Source organism: Coccinella septempunctata, chromosome 1 (genome assembly GCF_907165205.1).
Source record: "Coccinella septempunctata chromosome 1, icCocSept1.1, whole genome shotgun sequence".
NCBI classification, from domain to species: domain Eukaryota; kingdom Metazoa; phylum Arthropoda; class Insecta; order Coleoptera; family Coccinellidae; genus Coccinella; species Coccinella septempunctata.
The window spans coordinates 68764222-68781086 of NC_058189.1; the positions used below are offsets into that span (position 1 = coordinate 68764222).

General features: G+C 37.4%; 1 protein-coding gene across 7 annotated transcripts in view; it reads right to left on the reverse strand.

Moving 5' to 3' along the window:
- LOC123319459 (band 7 protein AGAP004871) overlaps nucleotides 1-16865 on the reverse strand; it is a 71760-nt gene that overhangs the window by 18081 nt on the left and 36814 nt on the right. For all 7 annotated transcript variants that reach the window (XM_044906479.1, XM_044906473.1, XM_044906449.1 and 4 more), the window contains 2 exons: nucleotides 15023-15105; nucleotides 7381-7640 (listed from right to left, as the gene is read on the reverse strand). In XM_044906479.1, coding sequence (XP_044762414.1) covers nucleotides 7381-7640; nucleotides 15023-15105 — 343 coding nt within the window. The remainder of the gene's footprint in view (nucleotides 1-7380; nucleotides 7641-15022; nucleotides 15106-16865) is intronic.

Consider the following 16865-nt stretch of genomic DNA (forward strand, 5'->3'; position numbering starts at 1 on the left):
GTAAACGTACGTCTTTTCTGGAAAAAATAATAAAAAAACACTTATACTAAGTGACAGAGCGAACAGAACATCCAGTATTGTTGTAAACGTACGTCTTTTCTGGAAAAAACAATAAAAAAACACTTATACTAAGTGACAGAGCGAACAGAACATCCAGTATTGTTGTAAACGTACGTCTTTTCTGGAAAAAACAATAAAAAATTGATTTTCCTTCTGTGAGCAAAACGTGAATCAACTTCCAAAAGAACTCCCTTCAAGAATAACCCCCAAGTTTCCAGTGTAAACACGAAACGGAATATATAACAAAATAAACCCATCAGGAAGTTTTTCATTGTTCGATCTGCATTATCCCGGCGGTCTGCGGCAAAGCACCCGCGGGAGACAGAAGCAGATAGGAATATTAAATGGGTGTCCGTTTTTCACCGGGAGTTTGTTTATTTTTCGTTCTCATTGATAAGGGAGGACAGCCTTTCAATTATCTTTCAGATGCTCCATTTAGCCGAGGGCCAATGATGCTTTTATAAGCTAAGAAGGTCGGCTTATGATCGATGGATTCTTTTGGAACCTACTTTGGTTTTTAGCATGATCTACATCGATCATCTCGAACATTTGTGAGAAATAAGGGTGAAGTCACCCGGTTTTTCCCAAGAGTTCAAATCTATGAACCAATGACTAAGAAAAAACCCTATTTTTCAAACATTCTTCTTCTTTATAATGATTCACCAATTATCAGGTAATAATCTCTTTCGTTTCACTGGGCTTAGATACTTCTAGTTTTTGTGGACACTCTGCATAAAATGTTATGTAAAAGTAAAAGTAACGTATACAAATATCCATATGTATGTAGGTAGAAATATCTCTTCCTACCGTTGTTCGGTTGATATTGAGGTTTTAGAGTGGTTTACACCGTTTCAGTGGTCAGTTCAAAAAGCGAAAAGGTGTATCTTACGTCAGAAACCAATAGTTGGGGAGCCCAAGAGGAAAATTTGGGATTTACTCGATTAATGTCAGATTAAGATAGGTATATGTGATTAATTAAATGTTAAAAAGTTTTCATTTTCTTAATCTGACAATTTAGGACGAAAATGTGTGGGAGGGCGCCAAACTTGTAAAAACGTCATGTGTACATTCTCGGTGGCTTTTTTCCTCAATTTGAAGCAAATGATTCAAGAATAATGGAAAAAATGTAATCTGACAGTTTCAGCAAGCCTAAACAATAAAAATTGGCCATTAAGTTCACAAAAATCAGTTTTTTTTTAATTATCTCCTCTCCTGGGCTTCAAATTGTTTTTGCATTCATTGTGAAAGTTGTAGAGCATAACATTTTCTACAAATTTCGTCCTAAGCAATTTTCTCTACGTTTGAACGTTTTTGAGATATATGGCGATTAATGTACATTAGACTGGTTTTCTACATTGACCTTGGCCTTTTGCATGTGTGGCTGAGCTCCTAGCCCTTATCACCCTCTAGCTTAAAAACGAATAAGGATATGAAAAATTGCACAAGACTTGCATAGAATTTTATTATCTACAACTTCAATAATAAATACAAAAACGATTAGAGGTACAGGAAGGGAGATATTTGAAAAAATGCCTTGTTATCATCTTCAAACTGCCAGAATGAGAAACCCTCCCTAATCAGTGTCAGATTAAGGGGTCAACACGTCTGCAACACCGAGTTTAACCATCTGTATGAAAATCTGACACGTTCGATTCTGTTTTTGCATCTTCAAAGGACCGCTAAGACCTTACGTCACGTTCGAATTGTCAGTCTCTTGAAAAGTAGCTTCCCTTGGGTCCAATTAGCACATCCTCTAAAAATCTGACACGCTCGAAGAAAAGAATAGAACCTTTTTTGTTTCTACCATCTAATCTTCAAAATCCACTAGGTCTCCACGACGCTCCAATAAAACCCATCCATATAAGGAAGCCATACAGATAGGACACCCAATTTAGACGTATACCTAGTCATAGAGGGACATCAGCACGATATTCAAAGACAAAGTATACAGCGAACTGAATGAAAATGAATATGAATATTGAATAATGACCGACAGGACCCCTGAAAGGGTCAGCTATTATTGCTATGGGAATTCCTGTCCTTCCAAACCGTTCGTTTTGTTTGGAACACGCCCAATCCCAAATCCAGACGGCTGTCCAAATTCCCATGTTGAAAGCGGCGTTACTTTGATCGGTCTGTTGAAGTTATGAAGTTTGAATAGACGTTGTAAATCGCGCGGGGGATGTGGCTTTCGGACGGGGGAGGATTTGGGAAAAAGGACGTTTGAGTGTATGAATTCACGTTTGGTATTTCTCCAGTGGGTGGGATTTTGGTCAGTACTCGGGAGATTGAATCAACTCGCTTTTACGAAGCGTTTTCGTGACAGTTGACCCTTTATATTCTACTTTATATTGATCAACATTATGTCCTTTGAAAAGTGATACATTTATCCCAATACTCTCCTAACTTTCCGATTCCCTTTGTGCGGCTTTATTTTTCGGTCTATTGAAACTGTTTTGTGGGCATTTTGGAAGAATTGCCAATTTTCGTGGACCAGACCGTTCAGCATCAACGGCGTTTGAACGTTCCCTTTCAAATACAACATAAGAATCAATGATAATGGATTTCCCTGGTGCAAAGTACCCATCATTTTTAACAGACCACTTCTCGTCTTCAACAGTGTTTTTCTACAACAAAACAGTCTTTGAGAAACACACGGATTAGGTAATACTCCTTCTGACGAAAATGATGTATTTTTTATGAAATACCGTTGAAAAGTCACATTTTGAAATAACCATTTCAACCACATCCCAAAAAAATTATTTCGAGTACTTGAAAATGAAAAATGAAAAAGGGTATTTAAAATTTAAAGCGTTTCGTTTCTATTGCACAAGTTGGCAACATCGACTGAAATATGAGTTGATAATAAAGGATAATAAATGCACTATCTGATTAGATAGACAAAGATGGCTGTCTATGAAGTCTGCGACGAACGAGGATGGTCATAAAGTTTTATGGAGATTTTAAATGGCCGGTTGCTGTTGAGGTTCGCCAGTGAGTACGCGCCTTATGATGGCTGTAAATCAACAGCTGTTATTTTATAAACAAGCCATTATTCTTTTCATTTTCTATTAGGCGCTGTTGCCAAATCGTAAACTAGAAACGAAGCGATTTAAATTTTAAAACCTCATACCTATTTGAAAAATGATTTTGAATAGTTTCCGCGGTGCATTTGAAGAATTCATGAATGAAACTCATAATTATTCAGTTTAAACTTGCATATGCTGTGATAACCCAAATTGAGGAGAAATCACCATTGCTTTCTACCCACTATCTTTAAAATAACAAAATGGGTCTCACTAAAACGACTGTATAGCCCCTAAACTATAGGTCAGAATGTCATGAAATTTTGACAAGTACTGTTTGAAGGTCGGTGCTACCAAAAAATCACGTGTGTCTGTCAAGAATATTACAAGTGCATACTACTTTCAACTATACTATCTTATACAAAGTGAGTCTTTGACTCGTACGAATATTTTAACAGTAGATTCTTGAGGCCAAAGTAAATACTTTGTTCTTTTCCCATTTCTTCCGAATCGGCTCGGTTTAAAAGATACAGGCTGTTGAACAACCATAAAAAAATATTTTCTTTCTCACAAACGGTTTCATCGATACGAAGGCGTAGAGGGGCCACATAATATTTTAAAAATATTTTTCCTTAAATTCCGACTTTGAAGTCGGAATTTAGTTAAATTCCGAGTTCAAAGTCGGAATTTAACAAAATTCCGAGTTCAAAGTCGGAATTTAACAAAATTCCGAGTTCAAAGTCGGAATTTAACTAAATTCCGAGTTCAAAGTCGGAATTTAACTAAATTCCGAGTTCAAAGTCGGAATTTAACTAAATTCCGAGTTCAAAGTCGGAATTTAGTAAAATTCCGACTTTGAAGTCGGAATTTTATTTGCTTCGAAACCGATACAGGCTAGATGCACAGGGTGTTGTTCTACGACGACATAGATTATTTCTCCATATATACAGAGAGGGGGGAGGGGCTGGTAGCTCAATGTTATTTTATGGTTACTATTTCAGTACTGAGGTGGGGGGAGGTTGTGCCCAACCTTACCTCTACCTGTCTACGACCATAATTTCATAATTATTCAAAAACATGGACCTAATGACAATTATCTCCAATAAAATACATCAAGTTCAATATTCATTAAAGAACAACGTGTTTATTTTGTGAAATCTGAATCCTCTCATGAATATCTCAGCATTTTTGGAAATGAACCAATTCGTCATAGAGCTGCTTATATGAGGTTTTCTCACCGTTGTAATGACCTCTTCATGCAAGAAACATCAAAGCACACCGGGTGTACCTCGCGGAGTGTACTGATTCCTTGTCCATTGCGAGATAGCCTCACGAGTACATATGAGAATGAAATTTTTTCATAAAATATCCGGAATATACCTAAAAAACATTTATGTCTAAAAAAATATTCATGTCATGTCTGTAAAAGGTTGTCATATCATTGTTATGACCTCTCATAGAAGAAAACTCAAATAATAATGTACACCCTGTGTATATAATTATTCATTCATCATAAATGTGGAAACACCTTGTAATATATGAATTTGAATATTTTTAAATAAGCAAACTGTAATACAGGAACAAATCTACGTCGTCGTAGAACACCCTGTAGAAGTTCGGAACTGAATAAAATTCCGAGTTTGAAGTCGGAATTTAGTAAATTCCGACTTTGAACTCGGAATTTAGTAAATTCCGACTTTGAACTCGGAATTTAGTTAAATTCCGACTTTGAACTCGGAATTTTGTTAAATTCCGACTTTGAACTCGGAATTTAACTAAATTCCGACTTCAAAGTCGGAATTTAAGGAAAAATATTTTTAAAATATTATGTGGCCCTTCTACGCCTTCGTACATCGAATGAAATGAATTTCGGAATATAGTTTTTCATTCATTTGATGAATCTGTTTCGAACAAAAGATATCACGTCTTCCAGTTCTCTCATTATGACCATAACGTACCATAAAAATACCAAAAATTCAAAGAACCCAACTCTTAAAACTAAGTTAGACGTTATCTAATGAATATTTGAGCCTTTTGTAAAATAAAAGTAGTAAATTGTAAGTAAATTGATAAAATAAAAAAATTTGTGATATTCGAAAAATTGGATACTTTGGCTGAATGCAACTCTGTCTAAAAGATCCACAGATGTGTAGTGTCATAAATTCATCTTGTTATCTGAAGGGAATTTTGTTTCCCCAGGGGTGGAACAGCTCATTATGAAAACTTAAAATGGCTATATCTTTTTATCAGGGCCAAATCGGAAGAAATGGTATAGGAAAAAAGTGTTTCTTTTGCCCACAAGAATCTTCTGTTAAAATATTTGTAAGAGACAAAGACTAATCCTGTATACCGCGTTTTCAAAATGAATGATCATCAAAGCTTCACTTTCTTCTTTCCTATTTTATAGAATCAAGAATCATCTTTTCAAAAGCTTGAAAATATCTGGAATTGAAGCAGGAAAATGGGCATACGAATGGATTTGAATAATTCATATTTCATACCCGCATAAGTGTTATCCATGCGAACAGATGCGTGAAACCATCAATAAATAGCTCAGGCCCAATTCTGCCCTGAACTGAATGAAATCGTTCCAGCTGAAGGTCGCTGAACTGGAAACGGTAGATTCGATTGATTTCTCCGTCTTGCAATGAGCTCAATATGCTAAGTCGTTCAACAAATATAGATGTAGGTATACCCAGCTATTGAATAACTAAATATTCATCTTCGCGTATTCAATTTACTCAGAGACGTATCTGATGTTCCAGAATCATTCCAGAACTGTTCCTGTGCTAGGGGATGATACAATACCTCTCATTCGTGGTTGTTTTCATTTGAAAGGGGATAAATAGATGGCTTTTCTACGCTTCTTGGTGATCACGTATCAAACCCCCACCCAAGCTTGAGGTTGGAGGTCTCTCGGCTCTTCAATAGATATGGTTGTTGGAGAGGAACGCTGAAAAGCTTACTGAGTATAAAAGGAAGACTAGGAAGGCCAAGAGGCTCAATTTTCAAGACATTTGTGAAAACCAACAACTTTAACTCACACAGCAGAACTCAATGGCTGCCAGCTAGACTGCAAAATATCATTCCAAAAGGGGAATCAACCCCAAAATAGCTTGAGAAGCCAGACAGATCATATACCGAGAGAGAGGAGGAATATTCGATTCTTCTTCTCAAAACAGACTTCCCAGGTATTGAAACCATAATAAGCATTGCCACAGAAACTCAAACAAAGAATCCTTCTAAGGGAGATCATGATATTGCTACAGAATAACTCACTCCTATGAAAGAGCATAAAAATTATCCATTATTATCCAAAAGCGTGCAAGGGTAAAAGCATCGCGTTCGATCTGTGCTCGATTTGAAAACGATGTAGACTTCTTAAACCGAATTGTTACTATGGATGAGACTTGGGTACATTTCTACAATCCAGAAAAAAGCAACAATCGATGGAATGGCGACACTCTGGTTTTCCAAGACCTAAGAAGTTTCGTGTCCAAAAATCTGCTTGGAAAAGTTCTTGCTTCAGTTTTTTGGGAGTGCCATGGAGTATTCATGATTGATTTTTTGCATAAGGGTAGAACCATAACCGGAGATTACTATTCGAAGTTACTGACCACTCTACGGGAAAAATCAAAGAGAAAAGACGCGGAAAGCTTTTCAAAGGTGTTTTTGTTTTGCCCCTGCACACAAATCTCATGTTAACATGCAAGAAATTCGTGATTTGGGGTTTGAATTACTAGAACACCCCCCTTATTCACCAGATTTGACTCCATCCGACTATCATCTCTTTCCTCAACTGAGAAAAAGTTTAAAAGGTCGTAAATTTTCTTCCAACTAGGAGGAAATGAAAGCTGTGGAGGTCTGGTTTGCAGAGCAAGGAGAAACTTTTTTTTTAAAGGTCTAGAGACCTTACAGGTTCGCTGTAATGTGTAATAAATGTATCCAATTAAGAGGAGAATATCTTGCGTAATAAAATATGTTAACATTAAAATTTAGTTTTATTCCATAGTAGGCTAAGAATTTTTCAATATATCCTCGTAAAAGTTATCAAATTATCTGGAACACAAAGAAACCAACCTTCTTCCTCTGCCACTCACCAAACCCCAAAAATAATGGACGCACCTTCAAAAATTAGGTCAACAATAAATATCCCATTACTTTTATATCACGAGAGATGAAAAACAACCACCAGTCAATCCACCCCCTGTTCAGAAACAGTAACGCGGTTAGCAATTTATTTATTTTTTCCGTCCTGCCGCATGTTTATAAGCTCGCCCCCTAATTCACTTACATCTCGACCCTCTCCACGTTGATGCCCCAGGAGTCCGTAGCCTCGTCGAGCAGTGCTTTCATGTGCTGGGAGATGCTCTCCCGCTCGCTCAAAATCTCGTGAAGCGGTCTCTGTCCCATTATGTTCCTCAGGGTGGTTTGGGCCAGCAGACGGGTGGAATGGTGGGCGTTCTCCACATTCGCGATCGAGACTGTTGCGTTGGACACCCTGTAGTAGACCACCGCGTCCACCGACACCGTCACGCTGTCTTTCGTCAGGACCTACGAAAGAAGAGTAGATTTTAATATTAAGAGTTCTTGATATTAGTACATTTAAAATTTATTGGCAGTTAGTTTTTGACAAGAAATAACCATATAGAGTGAGTCTTTGACTCATACAAATATTTTAACAGTTGATTCTTGAGGTCAAAAGAAACACTTTTTTCTTATACCATTTTTTCCGATTCGGCCCTGATAAACAGATATAGTCATTTTAAGTTTTCATAATGAGCTATGCCCTGCAAAAACAAAATTCCCTTCAGAATAACAAGCTAAATCTATGACACTATACTCCATTCACTTTTATTTAAGCACTCGGATGGCCATGGAAATTTGACACATTTCACTCTGTATAGTACGAAAATGTCGGGTTATGACGCTTGTCAAACGTTGGTTTTAAACCAACGCCATGTTGCCCGTTCTACGTAAAAGTTTCTGTAGTTACGTATTTTATCCCAATGTCGAATCTCTTCGGAAAATATGTGACGAACATAATTGAAGTTTATACAAACTGATTGAAGGCATACCAAATCCAGTTATTTGCATGGAAAATACAAGAGATCAGTATAATATCATAATATGCACTAGCTTGAGGAGAGTTAATGTTCGTTATCTTCTTTGGCTAAAGTTTGAATACGTTACATCAGGTGTAGATTTCAAAAATATTAACCCGAAGATGAAATGCATATGATGCAGTGGTTGGGAATGGGTATCTCCCCATTCCATTTGAAGGAATCAACAGATAATTACAAGAATGTTAAATTCTTCAACAAAAATCATCTTGCATCGATATAAGTAAAAGGAATTGAAGGAAGTTTCAATCAAGATGAACTTCACCGTCGAACAAAAATTTCACATGAATAAACATTCAACAGGCGCGTATTTGTGGCTGTTCATCTTAATACATTGATATAATAATAATAATTAGGTATTTATTGGTACCTTAAGACATTTACAATGTATAGGACAAGTCAAATGAAAAATAGACAAATAAATTTTCGGGAACTTATTCTACGATGACATTCATCGAAAAATCCTGTCGTAAACTTTTCGCATTAATTCACTCAAACATAAGATTCTCAAATGCTACCACTTCATTGGGTCTCCCAATAGAAGGAAATTCTTTGTCATCCTCTTCATTCACAATCTTTCTGATTGTGGAAATATTCAGCTGAAATATAAGTCGTTTAGATTCAGATGAAACATTATATAAATTCTCTTACATTGAATATGTTCGCTACCGTCTGACGTATTGTGGATTTTAGAATATCAGGGTGTAACTATTTGAATGAGCGGACCTGAATTCTAAATAGCACTTTCTGAAACCCTGTCTCTTTTTTCACTCACTTTCGGAATTTTCGTAATAAAAATTGATATTAGTTGTGGCAACGGCGTTATGACATTAACGACATTTCATGAGTGCCAACCTCACTCCGTTCTAGTTACAAAAACTTGAGAAAATTATCTCATGGCCAACCGACTGCTAAAATAAATCTGAATGGAGTATACACATCTGCGGATCTTCTAAACAGAGTTGCATTCAGCTAAAGTACCTAATTTTCCGAATATCACAGATATTTTTTATTTCCTGACAAATAGTTTTTCAAGGCTGGAACTCATTACCAACAGAAGTTGTATATTCACCCAGCAACAATTCATTCAAAAATCGTTTTGATCTTCTAATGTTGCATAATGTTTGATTTGCTTTAACTTTATAAACACGTAGATTAATTTTTGTCTTGTTTTATATCTGTTTCTTTGCTTTCATACTTTATTTTTTTCAATTTTTCAGGAGTCTATGGTCATAATGAGAAAACTGTAAGACGTGGGTGATGAAACTGGTGTCTGTAGTGTCGGCATATGTATGATCAGTGTTCTCAGACTCTAGGAGCTGTCTTTATAGCCACCTTCGTAACTGTGAGGTAATCATAACCTCATTTCAAATCCCACAGACACAAATAAAACTATCAGAGTGCTTTGTTGGAGAAAATTCAGTTCTATAGCTGTCCACACACAAAAATCGATCGATGAGTTATGTATTTTACTGTATTTTACTTAGACCAGAGAAAAATAACACTGGAAAGCCTAAAATTGTTGTTAAAAGCAATGAATATTTCCTTTCAAATTCCACGTTTTCCCCTCTATTTTTCTTCCAGAAAACCAGGCTTCAACCGTTGACGCGTCCATAGTTGCATCAACAATAACAAGTATCGGAACTCATCAGCCGGAAAAAAAATTGAAGGGGGAAAACAGCTTCCAATTATCGAGCCCTTTTATTGATGGTATACAGAGTTCGAAGGCCTTTGGAATTATAAATCGAACAATACATACATCCACTGTTGTTCGGAATGAATATATCTGCTATTTTATGCGCTGGGCTAGGCTATGACTACCAAACGAAGCGTATAACGGGAAAACATACCGGAAAACGTAGAGAATATAAAAGTTACGGGTTTGTAATAAGGTTCCCGTCCGTATATATGCATTTAAAAATGGGACTGATACGTCTGAGAGTACACTGAATATTTCTTATTACTGGGGTGGAACTCGCTAGGAAAATAGTCGAGAAAAGGATATTTTCAGTGGGGGATGCGGGGATGGAAATAGATATGCTCATATGGAAGCATGCAAGCTTGTAATATATGCATATAAAAATTGAAATTTGCGGTTGAGTAGAGGCGAATGACGGGTCTTCAACTCGTATACTTGTGCTGGCTTCGTTTCTATGGTTTAGATAACGATCCTTAGAATATCCAATGACAGGATTTTTTTTTCAGGGTAGCTCTAGAGTGACTTTTGTGCTGTCGTTACGAATATGCAGTGAGCTCTTATCTTTATCTCCAAAGCGTGATACATTCAGAATCGAAACCAAAAAGGAAATTATGAGCCCCACTGAAATTGTTACATTTCACATTTTCTCGCGTGTAAATTTGGAAAATACTCCGAATTTCAGGCAAAGGTTCAGTCTTTTCGAAATCATTGCAGTCATTGAATTTGCCGTGACAGAAATAGGTTTTCGAATCAACTGTACAAGACCAACTCCTTTCCTTCCAATTCCCATGGCATTTTTCCAAAATTGTGAATTTTAATGTGCGATATTTCCCGTAATATAATATGTTTGAATTTTGAATTCATCGAAAATTTTTGCATAATGTCCAGAATAGCCTAAACATATTCACCCGCACTGTATAAAGGGTGAGTCTCTGACTCCTACAAATACACTGCGCAAAAAAATTAACGCACATTATGGAAATCTCAAATTTATTCTACAACTGAAGGTGTTCTCAAAGATAATTATTTTTATTAGAAATATGCATGCATATGTTATCCACTTTCAACGGTTTTCTTCAATACAGATGTTTTTTCCCAGCAGGAATAAAAAAAGATGATATTATCAGATTTTGAATCTTGTTTTGAATGTATTGGCTCCATTCTAAAATCCTGTTTTAGTGATCAATAGTTTTTCTTTCGTTTGATTTTCTACACTCGATCGCTATGCAACGCGAAACACGCAATTTGAGCCAAGAGGAATGTGCCCAAGCGGTAGTTTTGCGAGAAGAAGGGTGGACATACACAAGAATTGCAGAAAGGTTTGGAGTATCCCATACAAGTGTGTCCAGAATGTTGCAGCGATTCAGGGAGACAGGTATGAATGTCCGAAGACCAGGACAGGGTAGACCACGGGTAACAACTGCCATTCAAGAACGTTACTTGAGAGTTTCTTCGTTAGGACAACGGTTTGCAACCGCTCGCCTCCTTCAAATTCAGCTTTAGCAAACTCATGAGGTGCGAATTAGCACTCAGACAATAAGAAATCGCCTCAGAGAATATGATTTAAGGCCTCGTGTCGCGGCAAGAGGCCCAGCTCTTACCCCAGCCCATCGAAGGGCGCGTTTGGATTTTGCGAGAGAGCATATCCATTGGGAAGAGGCCGATTGGGAAAGAGTACTCTTCACAGATGAGTCTAGATTCTGCCTCTACCATTGTGATCGACGTTTCCTTGTATACAGAAGTCCACATGAAAGATATGCTCAGTGCAATTTCCTGAATACTACTGGTTTCGGGGGAGGATCGATTATGGTATGGGGTGGAATATCTTTGACTGCTTGCACAGACCTAGTGGTCGTTGATAATGGAGCTATGAATGCTGATAAGTATATAAGGAACATTCTCGAAGAGCATGTAGTGCCATTTGCCCCATACATTGGTGAAAATTTCATTTTTATGGACGATAATGCCAGACCCCATCGTGCGCGCATCGTTCAGGAGTACCTTGAAGAGGTTGAAGTGTCTCGAATGGAATGGCCAGCAAGAAGTCCAGATCTCAATCCGATTGAGCAGGTTTGGGACAACCTCAATAGAAGGCTGAGAAGTTCAGAAAATCATCCAGCTACTCTTAATGACTTAGGAATCCAACTCGGAGAAATCTGGGAAGGATTAGATCAGAACATTTTAAGATCACTCATTTTGAGTATGAACCGTCGTTGCCGAGCTGTAATTAACGCAAGGGGTGGAAATACCAAGTATCAAATCACTTATCAGCATTTCAGTATTTTGAAAATTGTTCATTTCTCTTCTTTCACATAAGATTCGGTGAAATCCTGAATTTTTCTTCCATTTAATGTGTCTTGTTTCGTTCAAAACCTTCCCGAGGGAACATAAAAAATAAGTTATTTAGTCAATGTAGAGTTAACTTTCATTAAAATTGAGATTTTCAGAATGTGCGTTAATTTTTTTGCGCAGTGCATTTCAACAGTAGATTCTGGAAGTCAAAAGAAACACTTTTTCCTTTACCATTTTTTCCGAATCGGCTCGGTTTAAAAGATACAGGCTGTTGAAAAACCATTAAAAATGTTATTTTTAGTTCTACCTGTGAAAAATTGGGTACTTTGGCTGAATACAACTCTGTTTAAAATATCCACAGATTTGTAGTGTCACATATTTAGCTGGTTATTCTGAAGGTAATTTTGTTTTTCCAGGGTTGAGACAGCTCATTATGAAAACTTAAAATGGCTATATCTTTTTATCAGGACCGATTCGGAAAAAATGGTATAGGAAGAAAGTGTTTTTTTTTGACCTCAAGAATCTACTGTTAAAATATTCGTACGAGTCAGAGACTCACTTTGTATATTCCTAGGCTATAAATGTATATAATTCCTGACAATCAGGACCAAACAACCATGACGCACTTGGCGACAACTTTGATCCAGTATAAACATAATCGGTCAATCAAACTTCGTGAACTCATCTGAGTTTCGGTAAACTCTTGCACGTAATTCTCAGGAAACCACTTCCCAAATTAGGTACCGTCTCCATCGATCCAGATCGTTGATCGACTGGCCAAGTGTAGGGCGAAACCCGCAAGATTGATCTGGCGGAAACAAATTTCCGAACAATCTGCAGGATTTAATGCGGAACTGGTCGAGAACCTAAAAGGATTACAACGTTTTCCGACTTTTATACGGCATTTGGGCCCTACGTTAACCGTGAAAGTTTAACGGGCCCAGATAGGAGATGGCCTACAGGAAGATTCAACACTTCGGTACACCCAAAAGTTTATCCGGCCGCTGAAATATTCATGATGGCAACTATGGAACTTTAAGGGCGCGATTTGCATTTTAAATCGGGGGTATTAAACGGTCGAAAAAGTTGCTATGTGGAAAGTGATAAAAATTGGGCTCGCGTGTGGAATGAATTATTTTTGTGGACGGCAATGCCATCGTGATCTTTGCTGGCTGTCGTTATAATTCCAGCTCAATTTCAATTTTGATTCCGACTAAATCCTGTTTTGTTTGACCCCTCAAGGAAGGGATAGTTGACTAAAGTAGCGGATAGTAAGTAGACTAACGTTCTGTGTAAAAGCCTCCATACCTATAACATCGCGAGAATTCAGCATAATGGCTCTACAACCGACAATTTCTTAACCAACCCTGGAATAAAACAAGGCTGCGATAATTGCTAACATGATTATGCCTGTAACAGGTGTTGGATTGAGATTCAGATTTGATGGAGGCCTGTTTAACCTGAAGCTCCTCAGAGCAAAAATCCGTACCAAGTTTATCACGGAACTTCAATATGCAGACGACTGTTCACTCATCGCTAGCAGCTCGGAGGATCTACATATTATGTTGGACACCTATAAATAAACATACGAAGCTTTAGGCCTCAGAGTCAATATTAACAAAACCAAAATCCTGGTAAGTCCGCCAGAAAGCCGTCAAACAGATATATCAGCCTGGAGGATGAAACTCTAGAATAGGTCGAGCAGTTCAAATACTTGGGAAGCTAGCATAAATACTAGGGCTAACCTAGACACGGAAATACACAACCGTATCAATTCGGCATCACGGGCATTCTGGAGGCTAAAGAACAGAGTGTTTCAAAATCACGATCTCAATCTGAAGACCAAGACAAGTCTTGCAGCGGCTCGTAAAGCAGGAGGTCAGTATAGGCGGTTTGAGGATGTACTGCATCAATCCCTAAAATCATTTAATGCTGATCATAACTGGGAACAACTAGCGTTGGACAGATCACAGTGGAGGTCTTTGGCCCACAGTTATAATGGAGACTCGAGAAGGATACAGCGGCGGCCAGATCTGGTTGGTGACTATCCATGCCCGGAGTGTGGAAGGGTCTGTAGGTCACGGTTGGGTCTCTTCAGTCACAGGAGGGCACACAGTCGCAAGTAGCCCTAAGAAATTATAAGTTTGATCGTACTGATAGTTTTGTTTTTGAGTCTTTTTGTAGATTTATTCTCGGTAGCGGAGTACAGCAATGAATGAATGAACGAAGCAGATTGAATCTAATTTATGACCTTCTGGATATGTGCCAGGAGAACCCCGAAAATATTCAGCATTGATCACAAAATACTTCATTCTCCTCTAGTTAATTTTTTTCCTCCACTCCCTCCAAATCTGAATGAACGAAAAGATAAACAATATTCATTATTAGTAAAAAGCTAGGATATCATTTTAGGAAGATGATTTGTATTATAACCAAATAGACAGCCTATTTCACAATTTTTTTCTATTACAAAACTTTTTGGTCTCTTTTCGTTTCATCAAGATAAAAAATGAATCCTTTTTTGCATATTTCCCTTAATTTTAAAATCTCACGAGTTGGGTTTTCAAAAATTTTCTCTACACAATAAACTTAACCTGCCACGAATATTTCCTAAAATTATGATAATTAACGCTGCAATTTTCAAACGAAGATCCAGAAGTTTGTTTCAAAATTGATTCCGAATGGAGATTGAAATAAGACACAAATTCTACAATTGCATTGCCCTCTTAGCTTGTTGATTTGAACTGAAGAATATCCACCATAACAAAATTTTCTTTACTGTGACAACGAATTGAAAATGAAACATTTGGTTTGGTACATACCTCTTGGGGAGGAATGTCATATGTCCTTGTCCTTAGATCAACTCTTGCGTAAGCATCGATACAGGGAAGAATGAAGAATATTCCTGGAAAAAAATATATCTAGAGATTTCCACATGAAATTCTATGCAAAAGTAGGTACGAGATGAGAGTATGTATTTTTCTTGAAACTTTTCATGGATTCTCCCTAACAAAATATGAAACACAAAAATTGTTTTTACAGTTATTCCTACTCTATTAGGAAAAAGCAATTTTTTGAAACCAAACCTAACTAATAATATAAATAAATCAATGCAACAAATTATTATTGCCTTCTCGCCATAGAATTTATGCTCAATTTCATTTCCGCCAGTTTTCTGATATTCAAGGAAGGAATTGAAGAATGGGGAATACTCCTTCTGACGAAAATGGTGTGTTTTTTATGAAATATCTTTGAAACGTCACATTTTGAAATAACCATTTCAACCGTTTCCCAAAAAAAATTATTTTAAGCACTTAAAAATGAAAAATAAAAATGGGTATTCAAAATTTAAAGCGTATTGTGAGAATTGCTCAAGCTGGCAACATCGACTGAAATATGCCTTGATAATAAAGGACAACAAATACATTATCTTGATGAGATAGACAAAGATGGCTGTCTATGAAGTCTGCGACGAACGAGGAAGATCGTAAAATTTTATGGGATTTTTATGGCTGGTTGCAGTTGAATCTCGCCAGTAAGTACGCGCCTGTAGATCAACAGCTGTTATTTTATAAACAAGCTGATCGGACATTGTTCTTTCCATTGTCTTGTATGCGCTGTTGCCAAATCGTAAACTCCGCACAAAGCGATTCAAATTTTAAAACCCCATATTTGAAGGATGATTTTGAATAGTTTCCGCGGTGCATTTGAAGAAATCATGAATGAAACTCATAATTATTCAGTTTAAACTTGAATATGCATTGATAACCCAAATTGAGGAGAATTCCCCATTTCTTCATCCGAAAGATCTAACTACTCATTTAAACCTTGTATATTTCGTAGATACAGAAATGACGACTCGTCATAGCCTAATTCTCTTCAGTCACGAAAATCATACCAATAATGCCCCATAAAAACTGCCAGTATCGAGAACGAAAAGCTTTTAAAGTGTCAACACGATCTCCGAAGAAACAGGGGCCGAACACTCAATTCCTTCGGAGCGAAGCATAAGGCAAAGAGTGAGAAAGCTGAGAGAGTAATTTATCAACATAACTTTGGAAAGGGCAATAAGGCGGAAAAAAGCTTACTCCATTGATACTCGACGGTGAATCTCCGACGGCAAATTATTTAATTAGAGAAACGGCAGTTGCATTAGGCGAAAGAGAAGGCACAATGATGCCCATCCAGATGCACTCAACACGGAAAAAAGTTTAATTGCATTTGGGAAGATAATCAGACTGGAGGGAGTCTGAAACAAAATTAGCTCTAAGAAACCTATTTTTCAGTTGTTATTTGTACCACTATGGGAGATTTGATGGAGGCCTGTTTAACCTGAAGCGCCTCAGAGCAAAAACCCGTACCAAGTTCATCACGGAACTTCAATATGCAGACGACTATTCACTCATCGCTAGCAGCTCAGAGGATCTACAGATAATGTTGGACACCTATAAACATATATACGAAGCTTCAGGCCTTAGACTCAATATCGACAAGACCAAAATCCTGGTAAGTCCGCCAGAAAGCCTTCAAACAGATGTCAGCCTGGAGAATGAAACTCTAGAACAGGTCGAGCAGTTCAAATACTTGGGAAGCTTCATAAATACCAGGGCTAATCTAGACACGGAAATACAAAACCGTATCAATTCGGCATCACGGGCATTCTGG